The sequence below is a fragment of the Microcaecilia unicolor genome, chromosome 11 (genome assembly GCF_901765095.1).
Source record: "Microcaecilia unicolor chromosome 11, aMicUni1.1, whole genome shotgun sequence".
In the NCBI taxonomy this organism is placed as follows: Eukaryota; Metazoa; Chordata; class Amphibia; order Gymnophiona; family Siphonopidae; genus Microcaecilia; species Microcaecilia unicolor.
Window position 1 is genome coordinate 3,292,532 of NC_044041.1, and position 17,801 is coordinate 3,310,332.

The 17,801-nt window shown below is 46.5% G+C and overlaps 1 protein-coding gene across 1 annotated transcript in view; it reads right to left on the reverse strand.

Annotated features, from left to right (window-relative positions):
- Positions 1–17,801, reverse strand: part of SUSD2 (sushi domain containing 2) — a gene marked incomplete in the record, with an annotated part of 210,235 nt that overhangs the window by 83,258 nt on the left and 109,176 nt on the right. The window contains 5 exon segments of the mRNA XM_030220275.1: positions 5,626–5,802; positions 6,604–6,870; positions 15,227–15,475; positions 16,209–16,367; positions 17,576–17,719. Of these exon segments, the coding sequence (XP_030076135.1) occupies positions 5,626–5,802; positions 6,604–6,870; positions 15,227–15,475; positions 16,209–16,367; positions 17,576–17,719 (996 nt within the window).

The following is a 17,801-nucleotide window of genomic DNA, read 5'->3' on the forward strand; positions in this document are numbered from 1 at the left end:
ACTTCATCAGAAGCCAATGTAATTGAACCAAAAGTGGGGAAATGGAACCATATTTTTTCGCATTGAATAACAGGCGTGCAGCAGAATTCTGAAGAATTTGTAACCGACGTTGTTGAGATTGAGTAATACCAGCATAGACTGCATTCCAATAATCTCAACGAGATATAACAAAGGCACATATCCTAAAAAAAAGCTTAAACAATGGAGCCAGAAAAAAACCTTTTTGAGCTACCCGAGAAATCTTATTTTTAAAAGTGAATTCAGAATTGAAAAGAACCCCTAAGTATCTGAAAACTGAAACTGTAGGAACGGAAGAATCAAGCGAAACGGCTACTAAGTCAGGCTTCTGCTGGGAGCCTTTAATCTACCAACCGTTTCGGAAGTGTTCAACACCAACACCTTGAGGGCATCCTGAAGAGGACTTAGATCCAGAGAAAGAGGGCACACCGGCAAAGGAATCAAAATATCATCCACATAAAAAAAAAAAAGCGTCTATTGTAATCTTGCAATAGAGTAGCCAAGGGACTCAAAAAAATACTGAACAGCATTGGCGAAAGCACCGAACCCTGGGGGAAAATTAGCAGAAAGCAAAGAAGCAGAGGAAACCAAAAACGTACGGCCAGCTAAAAAGGACCAAAACCAAGCCAAAGTTGTGTCAACTAATGCAAGTTTTGCAGGAGAGAAAGAAGAACAACTTGGTCCACTAGGTCAAATGCAACAGTAAAATCTAAAGAGGCAACCACGGCTAGTTGGGCCCTTTCCAAGACAGAGTGTATTTCACTTGGGGAGGCAGTGACAATTGTTTCTGCGTTATTGTGACTCCTGGGGTGAAGAATAGAAAGTTCCTCAAAAATGATCCTCTCCGCAATTTTACAGATAATACTAAGATTTGAGACCGGTCGGTAGTGCATAGGATCCAACGAAGAAAGTGAAGGATTTTTAAGTAAGGGCCTAACAAGAACTCTCTTCCAGGCAGATAGAATCGAGACAGAATTAGGACTTTGGGAGACCCTTGATGGTGGATTTTTAACCTGCTAGAAGGAGAAAGATCAAAGGAAGCTAGGGAATGGTAGAGTCGTCAAGCGTGACACAACCTGAAAAAGCTCTCTAGCTGGATTCCTGGAATCAACTTTGAGTAGAAGGAAACGCTTAGCCTGTTGACATGCTGCTGAATAATACCGCATAATAGCTTTGTATTCCCGCAGGACTTCAGGGCTATGGTGCTTCTTGGTGCACCTGGTCAGAATAAAGAGAACACACCATGAATCAAAAACACTCAGGTAGACCACCGCAAATATGTCTGTCAAAATGAGAGGAAAAGCCTCATACTACCGTGGCTCAACACAGTACTTTGACCGGACTTGTTGCGTAACAACAAAAAATTAGAGCCCCTCGGAGAAAAAGTAATCATAGGCTCAAAAACCTCTCATGAATTCTTATTCAATAACAAAAAATCTTCGGCAATGTTATAAATTGAATCAATATTCACTTATCTGTGCTTGTGTTCATTGATACAAGATTGTATTGAATTGTACGATGCAAACTGTTCCGATGCTGCTCGACGGACCTGTTTCGCTCAGGCTTCAAGAGTCCTCACTATTTCACCCTCGAGACAGGGGCGTAGCCAGACACCCAAGTTTGGGTGGGCCTGGACCCAAGGTGGGTGATTTGGTTTCTCCCTCTCTTTGCCTGCATACCATATGGTCTTTCAAACATCCCCTCTCCCCCGTATACCTTTTAAATACCAGATTTTCACCGGCAGCAAAAAGTTGTTGGGAGTTTTTAGCTGGTGGGGCTTGGGGTCCCTGCCAGCCACATTATAGGTGTGCTGCTACTTGGTGGGCCTGAACCTAAAGTGGGTGGGCCTGGACCCACCCCAGCCCACCCTTGGCTACGCCACTTCTGTAAAGCTGGCAAATTTTTTGTTGTTAGGCAACAAGTTCGGTCAAAATACTGTGTTGAGCCATGTAGTATGAGGCTTTTCCTCTCATTTTGACAGACATATTTGCGGTGGTCTACCTGAGTGTTTTTGATTCATGGTATGTTTTGTTTAACAACTAATTGAGAAGTGAATCTGATCTATTGGGCTACACCTACAGAATAAAGAGAAGGCATGATTTATTAACAGAAATGAGAAAAGCAAATACAATTCCCATATAATAATAATGGGAGATTTGCTTCTCTACTGTCAGTAATGATCCCAGAGGACTGGAGAATGGTGGATATGGTCCTTCTCCATAAAAACAGGTCTGAGAGCAGTTTTCTAAACATTTCCCTACTGTACACAGCAAAAGGTATGTACTTTTAGCTGGGTAAAAAATGAAGCAGTCTTATGGGCATGTAGGTCAGTGGAACAAAACAGACACACAATTAAACTCTGGGATTCATTGCCGGAGAATGTGGTAAAAGCAGTTAGCTTAGCAGGGTTTTAAAAAAGGGTTGGAAACGTTCCTACAAGAAAAGTCCATAAGCCATTATTAAGATGGACTTAGGAAAATCCACTGCTTATTCCTGGAATAAGCATCATGAAATCTGTTCTACTCTTTTTGGGATCTTGGCAGGTACTTCTCACCTGGTTTGGCCCTTGTTGGATATAGGATATCCAACCTTCGGCCTGTCCCAGTACGCAAAGCTTATGTCCTTATGAGATGGAAGGACTCTTTGGGCATTTATGATAATACAGTGGAAAATGAAAACGAGGAATTACAGAGAGATTGGTGGCGAGTGAGAACACCTTTCTTCATGCAAGAAAAGTATTTGGCGTACATGCGGCAAAGTGTATGAGCAGGTGTCAGTGAGAAGCTGATAATAAAAAACTGGGTGGCTCAGGTGACTTTTACCCCTCCACAGCTCTGACTCTTTCGCAGGCTCACGGCTGATCATCGGCGACTCAAGTGCAAACGGACAGCTCCTCTCGGGCATGAAAACAGAGAACTGCAATTGCTGGACCAGGTTCCAGCAGTCAATATACAACTGTGCGATTGAGACATGTCATAAACCACTGGTTCATATCATTACAAACAACCCCGGCACACGGCGCCCCCTGCCTTGAAAGGGGCTAGTGACATCAAAGGAAGACTGGAATGATCGTCGATATCATCCAAGCACTATTAAGAATGGATCCGATATTAAGCCGGTGATGGGCAATACTTTTGCCGTCTGCCACCGGTGTTAAACCTGAATATTCAATGTCGGCATTGAATAATTGGAGTTTTTCTAACCGCTAAAAAGTTAGCCGGTTATGCCGATATTCAATGGTTAGTAGTTAAAGATAGGCCAGCTACCTATGTGGTCCTAGTTGACCATTAAACTTATCCGTTTAGGTGCCGATATTCAGCTCCCAACCGGATAAGTCGCATGATATCGCTGTTTTCGCTGGCAATATTCAGCAGAGATAGCTGGTTATCTCCAGTTGAATATTAGGTGCTGATAAACTATTTAATTGGTCAACGGCCGTGTCTGGCTGGTTAAATGGTTTGAATATTGGGGGTGGGGGGGACTGTTTTCTGTTTCCATTTTACCTTTTTCCCTAAATTAACCAAAAGTGGTATTTGCAATGATGTGTTATTGTGGTCCTGAAAGTAAGAACTTTATGGTCATCGCTCTGGCCTTCCAGTGTAGAAGGCTGGGAACCTGTCTAGGACCAGTAGCGTAATAGCAGCGTCTGGGAAGGACACCTTTCAGAGAGGACAAGGACGTGACAAGGCCACACTGTCCGACAGCCCTCCGGCTAATCTGGTTGAATCTAGCAGCTTCAGCAGGACAAGACCCTTTCAAGCAAGATGGCACTCGTGTATGGGATTAACAAAATACACACAGGCTTTGCTATCTGCAGGGTTCAGTCTCTGTCTACTGACTAGTGGCCTCAAAGTTTAAGAGCCTCAGAGACCCTGCCCTTCGTGTAAGGTCAGGAAGAAGAAAATCTGTGGGTCAGGCATGTATAAATCACAGCTCTGGGCCTCACACATAACACAAGTATTTACGAGTACAAGGAGAGGTCCTGATTTTAAAAAATGGACCAGGACCAGCGCTCAGCCCTGCCTCCCTTTCAGCTTCCTAGTAGGGGTCCACTGGCCGTCTGCTGCCTCTCACCAGGGGGTAGGGCCTGCTGCCCTTGATGAGCTGCTGTATCTCCTCTTTGGAGCTTCCAACCTGAAAATCCATCACTACAGAGAACACAAAAACCAATGTCAAGACAGACAGACAGGTGTACCCAGGGCTGTATTTAAAATATGGGCCCCCACAGGCAAGGGGGAGCTCCCACTGCCAGAAATAATCGTGGGGAGGGAGAGGGACCTGAAACACCCCCTTCATCCCCCCTTCACCTTGCTGTCACAGTGCCACATTTTCCGTCAGTAGAAGGCCTGCAAGTCCTTATGTGAGAACAGGCCCTCCAGGATCAAAGAGAGTCAGTGCACATGAGGGATCTCAGGCTGATGTTGCTGCTGTGTCAGCAGGTTTAGAGAGAGACGGAGCCAGTGGTGTGCTGGAGCAGGCTCTCACAGGCTCGCAAGAGCCGGTTGTTAACTTTTTAAGAATTTTGGGAGCCGGTTGTTAAAGTAGGGCCCTCCATGTCTATGTTAACAACTGGCTCCCAAAATGTGGGCTTGGGCCCCCTGCTGAATTATCTTTTACTTTACTGGTGGGGATGCTGAGCCCTGCCAGCCAAGTAAATAGACTGCTGCTGCTCCCCGCTCCTTGTTTCCAGCTCTGGGCAGCAGGCTGGGACTTCTTGAGCATGTGTGAGAAGTTCCAGCATGCTGCTCAGAGCAAGACGTTGGGAGTGGTGGAAGTCCATTTATTGGCTGCCAGCAAAGGTATGCCTAGCGTGCCCGCACGAAGGGAGGGAGGAGAGACAAGTGTTGCTCCCCCACCCCACCCCACCCCCGGCCCTTCCAACTGCAGAGCTGGCTACGTCCGGAGAAAGAGCCTGTTGTTAAAAATTTACCAGCACACCCCTGGGCGGAGCAGTAGTAATAGCACTTCAGTACTCATAAACATTTGGTGCTGAAGGTAGTTTCAGAAATCCAGTTCCAGATTTACCAATTCTTTACCACTTTCCTTGACCACCTGATTCTCTTTCAGACTTTGCTGCTTCTCACATTTGCTGGCTACAACTATTTCTACAACTGTCCTACAACCCCAGAAATTAACCCTCAGAACTATTCTACCCCCTGCAAACTGCCCCACCACCAAAAACTACCCTGCAACTGCCTATACTCCCCAAAATACCCTCATCTCGCAAAATACCCCACCACTAAAAAGTAACCCCTTGCAACTGCCCTACTTATTCAGCCCCCTTAAACTATCTCTGCAAACTGCCCCACCCCAATGAACTACACCCATGTTACTGCCTTACCCCCCCCCCCCCACAACTGACCCAACATCTCACTAACTGCCCACGTTCCCAAACCTCCCTCCAAAACTGTCCCACTACCTGCAAATTGGGCAGTTGTGGGGTGGTGGGTCAGTTGTGGGGGGGGGGGGGGGAGGGTATGTTTTGCTGGTGGTGCAGTTGTGGGGATAGTTTTTGGAGGTTGGATCAGTTTGTCAGGTGGTAGGGCAATTAGAAGAGGGTAGTCTTGGGGGGTGGGGAATTTCTGAGGAGTGGTACAGGGTACTTACCTGAGACACACTGGGCTGGCTCTCCTGACCACTCCCCACTGGGATAACATGTCCGTTCTGCCGATCCTGCGAGCCTGTAGCCTTGATCACAGCTGAAGTGGACAGTGGAGCCTGAGAGGTACCTCGTGCCTTCCTTTCTCCCATTTTTGGGGGCAGAAATCCAACCACAGGAAACCACTGAGGACAGAAAATGGATTCCTCTTATCAACTGTTCAGGCATAAAGTAGGATCAGACTGCTGGACACCGAGAGTGGACAAGAGTCATTGCTCTAATTACAAACTATGGGATCGAAAGGTGAAAGGGTAATGCCATGTTCTGACATGTTGTATGAAGTGACTTCCTGATTCTGGACCTTCTCTTCTTAACCCTGGCCTCATCCATCCCTTTTTCTCCAAATATTGTGTCACTACCAACCCCTTTCCCTCCTCAACCCCCCCCCTACTGTTGTTCCCCTCCCTACTCTTCTAATACCCTCCACCAATGTTGCCTTCCAGATCTTCTTCCTCCTACTCCACTCTCCAGTCCTTGAGCCTCTCTCTCTGAATACCCAGTGTTCCTTCACTCAAGGAAGTGGGTGGAAGAGGTATTCAGAAGCAGACTCAACATGATTACCAAGATGGCATGTACCTATAAGCTCTGAGATATCCTTCCACACCTTTCTTTGAAGAGGAAATCTATGCAGCTCATGAAGACCTTGGCCAGGCACAGAACCACCATCCTGCCTTGGAGAGGTGTGTTTTTCCTTCAACTCTGGGCCAGCGGAGGTGGATTCCCATAAGGTGTTAGGGCCTGGCAAGTTTCACTGGAACAACAAACCTGAGTTCTAATCCCTGCATGATTGGGTAACCATCAGTAAATTATCTCAGATACTTCTGCGTCTCATGGGGGGGGGGGGGGTGCTCATTTGGCTGAGGATATCTTTACCATGGTTTTCACCCCTGCTTTCTGATTATTACCTCCTCAGCTCCGTTTCTTACCTGGCTCCAAACTTTCCACCATCTTCTGATGGCACTGATGAGAGGCCTTCGTGGCATTTCCCACCGAGATGTTCCTGGTGGTCAGAACGTCAAAATGGCAGAAAGGGTCAGATTGACATACTGCTTGCATTGTTGCCATCAGCGGATCGTTGGGGTCCTCCTGGGGCTCAAACTCTGGCACAAAGCTGGGGTCATGCTTCAAAAAGTAGTTTTTCAGCAGAAACTCCGAGTCATAGGTAAAGAGAGAGGTTTCATTTGTTACAGCCCCTGGAGAAGCAAAAGTTTAAAAAAACAGTTTAAGAAGAATGCACCGAAAGAGGTCGGAGGCTCAGCTGCTTGGGGCCGGGGGTGGGGCTTCATCCTATAATCGTCTGGCAACGTGCAGCAAGAAAGGTCAGCAAATTAGTTGAAGATAATACCTTTGATTTAATTTAGATATTAAATATGTATCGAATGCCAAAGGGAACACAAATATGAATACAAACATGAGACACTGCTGTTCACTGCCAGCAAGTATGATTGTTTTCTTGTATGAATGATTTGCTGTCCTTTCTTTTCTATGATTTGATTGTATTGTACAAAGGTGAGTCAACAAATCTGAATAAACTAAAAACCATAAATGGGATTTGATGTTCCATCTTTCTGTGGTTTACAATCAAAATCAGTTTGCATATTATATACAGGTACTTATTTTGTACCTGGGGCAGTGAAGAGTTAAGTGAGTTGCACAGAGTGGGACTTGAATCCAGTTTCCTCTGTTCTCAGGCCACTGCACTAACCTTTAGGCTACTCCCCCCCTCTGTGTCTCTATTCTTTCTCCCTCCATACCTAGCATCTCTTTACTGTCTCCCTGTCCCTATGCTCATTCCACGTCCAGCATCTCTTCTCTGTCCCTGCTCCTTCCTTTTCTCTTCCCTTCTTTCCACACCCCCACCCTGAGGCCAGTATCTCTCTCTTTCCCCCCCCCCCCCCTCAATTCAGTATGACTCCCTTCTGGGTCTCCAGTATCTCTCCTCCTCTCTACCCTGCCCACAGTGTCTATCTCTCTCTCTTCCCCCCCTCCCCAGCTGGTCTAGCATCTATCCCTCCCCCTTCCCATCCAGCACCTCTTCCTGTTTCTGTCCCACCCTTCCTCTCCCCCCACCCCAGTCCAGCAGAACAGCTCTTAGATCTCCTTCCCTGGGTCAAGCAACTCTCTCTCTCCCTCCCTCTCGCCCACAGGTCCAGTATTTTTCCCCTTTCCTCCCCCTTGCAGTTGCAGTGTCTCTCCCTCCCTCCTGCTTGCCCAAGGAGGTTTGCTCTGCTCTTAGCACTTCTGCACCAATGTGCCAGTAATAAACTGTGTGTAATCCCCTGTTAGTTTGGGATTACTAAGAAGAGTAAGTCCCTGTAGGGAGTCACTGGGTGGAGTTACTAGGAGGTCCCTGGGTGAGAGGAAGCCCAACCCAAGGGAAGTAGTTCTGAAATAAAACGCAAAGAGAAGAGTGACAAGGGTGGAGGAGACTAGGAGAAGGGTAATTCTATTGACAGAAGCCAGCAACTACTCTATAACACATCGAACTTCCACTGCTCATTTATCCTTTAGACGTGACCATTACTGAAGGACATTTTTCACTGCTGCGGGTTTTGTTTTTATATACTAGCTACCTTTCTTCTATCTGATCATTCACTGAAGCAGGCAAATCCCCTGGAAAAAAACAACAACCACCAGCCCCATGCAACACACAAACACAAGAACCTCAGAGCCCAAACACACACATATTCACACACAAACACCCCAAGCCAGAAGTAACTCCCAAAAATGGTCAACCTAAGGATTTGGATCTTCTACTATACAGTAACAATGTGGATAATGGGGATATCAGCAATAACGTCAACCAAATGGAACACAACCCCAGTATACATCACAGGAAGAAGATGACCACTCCAACTACTGGAAGAGCCCAATCGCCACCTAAACAACAATGCAGAGGCCAAAAACAACCAGCAACATGAAACCAAACAAGAACACCACCCAACAAAACAACAAGAGCAAAACAGGCAGACAACACAGACAACTACAAACTGTTAAAAAAAAACCCAACTTTAAACATGACACGTATGCCCCGATACAAACAGGTTACATAAATGCGAGATCGGCAGTAAGACAACAATACTAAGAGACTGGATAGAAACGGAACAACTCGGACTACTGCTTATAACTGAAACATGGCTGCACCTCGAATACGACCCTGCACTGCTAGACCTATTCCCACCAGGATACAAAATAATACATATTATTAACAGAACCAAAAGGAGGGGAGAAGGTGTTGCAATAATGTACAAATCCTCCTCCACAGCAGAACCTGTCTCTAAACACACATCCTCAACAATCAAAATCCTGGCATGCAAAATCACCGACAAGACACTAACTGACCAACTCTGCATCACATTATTCTACCGCCCTCCAGGAAGCTGGACAAATGCCCAACATAATTACATGGACTTCGTATCAAACATCTGCACCAATGTCCCAAATGTCCTATTAATAGGTGTCATAAACCTGCACCTAGAAAAACAAAATTACACAAACATCAGAACACTAATGAACTTCGTGAACCAATGGAACTTCACCACAGCACAAGGAGTCTCATCGCCAGTGGCGTTCCTAGGGGGGCTGACACCTGGGGCAGATCGCCCCCTGGGTGCAGCGCGACCCCCCTGGCGAAAGGACACCCCCCCCATGAAAGAACCCCCCGGGTGCACGCTGCTGGGGGGGGGGGGGGTGCCGCGCGTGCCTGTCCTTCGTTCGTTCCATGCTCCCTCTGCCCCGAAACAGGTTACTTCCTGTTCCGGGGCAGAGGGAGCATGGAACGAATGAAGGACAGGCGCGCGTGGCACCTGCCCAGCAGTGTGCACCCGGGCAGACCGCACCCACTGCCCCCCCTAGGAACGCCACTGCTCATCGCACACAAAAAGACACCAATTAGACATACTAGCCCACAGATTCTCAACGAGTAACCACCACATATTCACAAACCACACATGGGAAGAGGTACATCATGGTCAGACCACTGCAAGCTCACTTTCACATTACAATGGAAATAAAATGGCAAGAAAAGAGAGTCAAGAACCCAACACACTTTCACAACCAGAGGAAAAGTAGACAACCACACAATAAATGAACTCAATGACATACCACCAGAGGATAAACACTTCTTGAGAAACCAGGACAAAACAAGTGAAAACACACTAAACAAAACAGCACCACTCAAAACAAAAACCACAAAACAACCACATCCCTGGTTTAATGACAAACTACTGCACATGAAGCAAGTCTGTAGGAAACTTGAAAGAGCATGGATCAAAAACAAAACCATATGGAGAAAAGCCATAAGAACACACACAAACAGCATAAAGAAAGCAGAACACTACAGTACATATACGAACCTCGACCAGACCAATACGAAAAAAATATTCAAACTCATGAACAAACTACTGAAAACTCAGAAGATATTGACGACAACTGAAACACCACCAATTGCAGATGAGCTTGAACAATACTTTGAAAACAAAATAACAAACAGAAGAAGAAACCTTGCAAAACCAGAAATAAAGACCACATGACTGTGAAACAAACGACAACTACACCACAGCAGACAGAATATGGACCACATTCAAACCACCCCAAATAGACACATTAAAGACACTATTGACAAAATACGTGCATGCATACTTCCTACCTGACAAATGATAAAAACCCCACCAGACTGGGTCATCGAGTACCTCACCAAACACATCACATACATGTTTGAAAGAGGTCAATTTCAAACAGACAAAGGCAACATAGTACTCACACCTAGCCCCAAAAACTCTACCAGCAAGACCAGTAGCCTCAATACCACTACTGACCAAAACAATGGAAGGTCTAGTAACACAGCAACTAATGGAATACTTGACCAAATTCTCAATTCTTCATAGATCCCAATCGGGTTTCAGACCACAACACAGCACTGAGATGGTCATAACCACCCTAATAACAAAATTCAGAAGCATAATATGCCAAGGACAAAACATATTACTACTACAATTTGACATGCCAACTGCGTTCAACCTAGTAGACCACACGACACCACACTAATGACACTGCTTATTTTATAAACCTCTATCATATCTCCCCTCAGCCGCCTTTTCTCCAAGCTGAAGAGCCCTTCAGCCTTTACTCATAGGGAAGTCGTCCCATCCCCTTTATCATTTTTGTTGCCCTTCTCTGCACCTTTTCTAATTCCACTACATCTTTTTTGAGATGCGGCGACCAGAATTGAATACAATATTTGATTACAACCCCCCCCCCCCCCCTGCAGTAAACGCATCTTTAAGATGAGTATTGAACTTTAAACATTTAATAAATTGATGAGAATGGATTATAGTTGATAACATTTTGATATAAACCATAATAAAAAAGAAAAACAATTTGATAGTAAAAAACTTTACCATATACCAATGAAGAGGTGGGTGTCTAATTCTTGCTGAACTAAAATATGTATCAGTGAGTGGCACCGCTGAGGTTATGGTATAATAATTCTAGTGTACAGCGCTGCGTACGTCTAGTAGCGCTTTAGAAATGATAAGTAGTAGTAGTAGTAGTACATGGGAGATTTGTAATGATGATAGTTTGAGATTAACTCCCTAAAAGTTTTGTCTCTGGGGGAGGTTTTGCAACTCTAATTCATGCACATTCATTGTGGATATTCTGAAAACCCGACTGGCCAGGTGACCCCTGAGGACTGGGTTGAAAACCGCTGTTCTATAAGTTATGTGTGTGATTTGAGAACACAGCGTGGCCCCTCCCATGGGTACGTCTCTCACAATTACACGCTAAAGTAAGTACGCGCTGCATTACAGAAGAACAAGTAGCGTTCTTATGCACGGAAGCGCCAATGTTTGCGGTGATTCCACACGCAGGAAGTACATGACTGCAGGCGCCCACTTACACCATTATCCTGATACCATTATACCATTGCCCTGATAACGTTAAGGTATTATTTAACAGATGGAAAAAAGTTTTCTCTCTTTAAGGAAATGCCAAAAGATCAGCCCGCAAATTCCTCAATCTGAACTTCCCCAGCTGTAAAGGACTTAAATATAAGCAGGCATACGCCACTACCTTCTCGTACAGAAGTACACAGCTATGGAACGCACTACCCACAGCCTTGAAAACCATGGACAATCTAACCAACTTTTGCAAATCTTTGAAGACACATCTCTTCAACAAAGCCTACAAAAAGAACCCTTAACAACTCAATTCACTACCCATCCCACTCAAGTATTGAAATACACCTCTTAACCACCCTATCTAACACCTACTTCTCTACTCCCTCATACATCTTCTGATTATTACTGATTGTATCTAAGATTCAGTCATGACTATGTCATAACAACACTCTGTAAGCCACATTGAGCCTGCAAATAGGTGGGATAATGTGGGGTACAAATGCAATAAATAAATAAATTTATTTTCTGACATCTCCAGACGTCAGCAGCTACATAAGAAGAGATTTTTGTTTCATATTTACAAGCGTGAAGTTAGATATTAGCGTTGTTTCACAATGTCCAGTTACCAGCAGGCTTATTTTCGAAAGAGAAGGGCGCTCATCTTTCGACACAAATCGGGAGATGAGCGTCCTTCTCCCAGGGTCGCCCAAATCGGCATAATTGAAAGCCGATTTTGGGCGCCCTCAACTGCTTTCCGTTGCGGGGACGACCAAAGTTCCCGGGGGCGTGTCGGAAGCTTAGCGAAGACGGGACTGGAGCGTGCTTAACACATGGGTGTCCTTGGCTGATAATGGAAAAAAAGAAGGGTGTCCCTGATGAGCACTTAGCCGACTTTACTTGGTCCATTTTTTCTTGCGACCAAGCCTCAAAAAGGTGCCCAAACTGACCAGATGACCACCAGAGGGAATTGGGGATGACCTCCCCTGACTCCTCCAGTGGTCACTAACCTCCCCCTCCCTAAAAATAAACTTTTTAAATATTTTTTGCCAGCCCCTATTCCAGCCTCAAATATCATACCCAGCTCCATGACAGCATGCAGGTCCCTGGAGCAGTTTTAGTGGGTACTGCAGTGCACTTCAGGCAGGCGGACCCATGCCCACCCCCCACCTGTTACACTTGTGGTGGTAAATGTGAGCCGTTCAAAACCCACCAGAAACCCACTGTACCCACATGTAGGTGCCCCCTTCACCCCTTAGGTCTATGGTAACGTTGTACAGTTGTTGGGAGTGGGTTTTGGGGGGGCTCAGCACCCAAGGTAAGGGAGCTATGCACCTGGGAGCAATTTCTGAAGTCCACTGCAATGCCCCCTAGGGTGCCCAGTTGGTGTCCTGGCATGTCAGGGGGACCAGTGCACTACGAGTGCTGGCTCCTCCCATGACCAAAGGGCTTGCAATTGTTCGTTTCTGAGATGGGCGTCCTCGGTTTCCATTATCGCCGAAAACCAGGGACGACCATCTCTAAGGTCGACCCAAATGTCAAGATTTGGGCGTCCCCAACTGTATTATCGAAACGAAAGATGGATGCCTATCTTGTTTCGATAATACGGGTATCCCTGCTCCTTCATCGGGACGTCCTGCGAGGACGCTGTCAGGAAAACTTGGGCGCCCCGTTCGATTGTGCCCCTCCAGGTGACCTCCAAAGATCTGGTCTGTGTTTGTCTTCTCTGGATCTAAGATGTGAGAAAGCTGCTCACAGTTTTCTAGTCTTTTGCTTCTTGATATATTGGAATAATTCCTAGTTATTTTCTATCACTGCCCTCATTATCTAATTCATTTGGGGACTGAAAGATGTAACATTGGAATGTTTTTGTTCCTTTTGTTAGGATTTCCTATGATGTAAACTTTTTTCCTGGCAATATTTATAATTTGTAAGAGACTTATGTTAACTGTTATTGTTTGAAACTTAATTTAATAAAAGCTTTAATTTGTTTTCCAGTTGGCCCCTTTACAAAGGGTCTCAGTTACTGCTCACTTCCTTATATTTTCCTTCTGCTCTCTGTAGGATCTGGTGCCAGGAGTCTTCATTCCCAGGCACCCCAGGATTTCTCATATCCTCTTCCATCGCTAGTAGTCAAGTCATTACAGTGCCAGTCCAGAGCCAGAGACCACAAACCTCTGGAAGTATACAATTATTGCTCCTACATTTCTCCACTAGGTGTCACTATTGCATGACTCCCGCACCCTTCCCCCAGGAGCTGAAAGCATGGTTTTGGCAGTATTCACAGTCCCCACAGACCCGAGCTGTAAATTGACCCCAGGTCCCTGTGCATGGCCAACACCTACCCTCCAGCTTTCTGCAACTAGCACCATCCTGTCTGTGCCCAGCACAAATATGTCACACCACCCCACTGTCACACAGCCAGATGGGGTTCACACCTTCCACAGAAACAGAACACAAACAGAAATTTGGTGGAAAGGAACCAATATCAAGTGATCAGTCACCACATCAAGGTAAGATGCTCCAAAAGAAGCCTTTGCATTTGTATTGACAGCTCGTTACACAAGACGCTTGTCAAGGTTTGCTTGTGGATCTATATTGAGAGTACGTTATATAAGGTGCCTGTCAAGACTCCTGATGAAGATGTTTTAGCCGAAACACGGACCGTGTTGGGTCCTAATAAAGGCTTCTTTTGGAGCATCTTACCTTGATGTAGTGACTGATCACTTGATATTGGTTCCTTTCCACCAAATTTCTGTTTGTTGTACAGCACCACACTGTACCATTGGCCAGTAAAGTCATTACTTCCTCCCCCCCCCCCCCCCGGCTGACTCCGAGCTCATCTGGATCCACAGGTATCTCACTGTGCCTGGGTCTCATCCCTGCTCCTCCTTCCAGTGCCTGGGCTCCTGAGCATAAGAATAGCTATACTGGGTCAGACCAATGGTCCATCTAGCCCAGTATCTTGTTTCCAACAGTGGCCAATCCAGGTTACAAGTACCTGGCAGAAACCCAATTAGTAGCAACATTCCATGTAGAATCCCAAAGAGTGGCAGCATTCCATTCAGAATCTCAAACAGTAGCAACATAATCTCAAATAGAAGCAACATTCCATGTAGAATCTCAAACAGTAGCAACAGAATCTCAAATAGTAGCAACATTCCATGTAGAACCCCAAAGAATGGCAACATTCCATTCACAATCTCAAATAGTAGCAACATTCCATGCTACCAATCCCAGGGCAAGCAATGACTTCCTCATGTCTATCTCCTGTTCTTATTCCCTCTCTGTGCCTGGGCTTCTGTTCTTTTCACCTCTTTGTGCCTGAGTCCCATCCCTGCTCTTCCTTCCAGTGCCTGAGCTTCCCACCATGTTGCCTCTAGCTGAGGGGCTACTTCTGCTCTATCTGTATATTCCCCCATGCCACCTTCCTGAGCTCCTCCACCTTGCCACCTCCCTGCATCTCTGCCTCCCCTCATCACCTGCCTTCACCTTTTAACTGATCCTATTCTGCCTCCCTGGATTCGTTTCCATATACCTGAAGCCACTTCCCTTAGGGAATGAATCCAGGCCTCACACTGTTCCAATGCACCTTCTCCCTACTGAGAGGACCCTAATGCCTGCAGGAGCACACACTGATAAAAAAACTTACAGTCAGCACCCAGCCGGAATAACTCCTCAGGGGTGGCATCAGCTGGCAGCACGGAGCCATTCGTGAAGCTGAAATCATCCTCCGGGTTGTTATTCATCACCCCCATGAGCCCCCGTGTCCGATTCAGGAACTCCTCGGGCAGCAGCACAGAAAGAGCCAGAATCCCATTTCTTCCTCTGACTTCTACTCCAGCTCCAGACTGGAACATAACAGTCACGTTCTGATCAATTTCAGAGTACAAGAAGACCCCTGCAAGAGAAGAGGGGGGAGAACACGTGAGAGACTGACCGTATGGCGGGTTTCACATGAAAGAAGATGCATGAGAGAGACACACACACAGAGTACTGAAAGACAACAGAAGTAACGGAGTTGGGACTTGATTTTTGCACAGGACAGAAAGTGGCACAGTGAGCGTCTGTAGACACAGTCTAGCAGAATATCAGAAAGCATAACCTTTAGTAAACAGCGAGTATCAGCGTACAATGCAATTTGGGTACTTGAAAAAGGCAGACTGAGGAGCAATTCAGGAACATATTTCTTCTCAGAAAAAGGTGGTGGATGCACATCATGGCCCCCTAGTGGTAGTAGCAGAAACAGATACGGTAACGGAATTTAGCGAAACCGTGGAGTGAGCACAGAGGACGTTTACAAAGACCTGACCAGTAGTAGTAACGATGGCCAGTCCTCAGTCAGATTTGGCTATGCTGAGGGCAGGTATGCAGAGCAATGGTAGGAAGGGTTGTGAGGGCAGGTGGAAGATATGGTGGGGGAGGAGAGGCATCTGCTATTGGTTAGGATGTGGGACTCTGTACGTTTACCTACCTAGTGGAGGAGGAAATTCATCTGGACAAACTGGTCTTTATCTGACATTATTTACTATTAGGTAAGGGTGGGCAGCTCAAGCATCTTCATGTTATGTTGTTTTGAGAAGGTTCATTTTGTTCAGGGATTTTGGCATTATGACAGAAGATCGTGGCCTCACCTCTGAGATCTATCCAGCTCTGTTCGTCAAAGCTGATCACTTCTTGATCCATGAGGACCTCCAGAGCTGTTGTTCCAGGGACACTGCGCACCTCAATCACAGCAGAGCCATTCTCAGACATGGCCACAGCGGAGAAGCCAGTCACAGGGCCCACAGTTCCTGTAGAAGAGAGAAACAGAGCTGTATTACTCGGACCAGAAACCAGTACAAAAATGTAGGGGTGGACCAAGACATCTCATCAGCCGAAGGTCAGTAGAAGCAACTTTATTCAACACCACGTGGGTCATATAAATAAAGTTACTTCTACTGACCTTCGGCTGATGAGATTTCTTGGTCCACCCCTACATTTTTGTACTGGTTTTTGTACTGTACGTGGGGGGGATTTCCTTACCTTCACCTTTCGGTGATGTTTTGGTTTACTCAGACCAGAAGCACTAGCTGTGAGTGAGGAAGGGATGATGGGCCAGAGCTCCGGTCAACCAGTCTCCCTATGCTCATCATTCTTCAGCAGGAAGGGAAGGAGGAAAGCCCTGGAGCTTCTCATGTGAGCACTGGTCCATGCCTAGAGCGCTGCCCTGCATGTATCCTTCCCATTGCTGATCTCTGCACTGATTCAAAATGGCCGCAGAGAGTTGAAGTCTCGCAAGGTCACGTCAACTCTCGGCGGCCATTTTGAATCGGCGCCGAGATCAGCAACAGGAAGGATGCATGCAGGGCAGCGCTCCGGGCAGGAAAGAGGGGGCTCTTTCCTGCCCCAAAGGCGGAAGAGGTCACTAGACCACCAGGGCAGTAGTAAGTAAGGGGAAGGGAGGCTAGCAATCTGCCCGTTTGTCCGCCCACCAGCCTGCCCATTTGTCCAGAAATCTGGACAAACGGGCAGATTGGCAAAACCCGCCCGGTTGCCCGGATATGTCCTCAAAAAGAGGACATGTCCGGGTAAATCCGGACATATGGTAACCCTACTCTTAATGGCATTTTCATGACAAAGTGAAACCCTAATAGCCCCTGAACTGGACTTTGCAAACATACTGCACTATCACAGTGACTGGAGTTGGGCGACCCAAAGCGAATGGACTGGTTCCCACAGGGAATTCCATCATGATACACCTTCCCCAACACAGCAGGCTCTCCTCCACACACTGCAGCAACCCCTAAGGCTGCATACCCCCACCCCCACACATTCCAAAGTAATGCTGGGCCCAACCAAAACCCTGCCCACCCCCTCCTTGCCTCCAGACCCGGGTCTTCATTTTGTAGGGCAGCCTGGCTGGAGATTCGTGAAAGCTGCCACTGACCAACACCATCTCGAGCTGCTCCACCCGAAATCACACCACCTCTCTACTCCTCCGACACAGACACACTCTTACCATTTTCAAATGTGTGGGGCTGTGTCCTTCCTTGGATGGTCAGGGACTGGAAGTCAGATGTCACCAGAGTGTATTCCCCTTTGCCTTTGAAAGTGAAGTTTGCTCTATCAAAGGTCAGAAAGTGGGGATCCCCAAAAGCAGAGGCTGTGGGAGACACAGAAGACATGATGTCAGAGGAAGTGGAGAGCAGGCCATGTCCAGGGGACAAGGAGGAGGCAGCGTCACC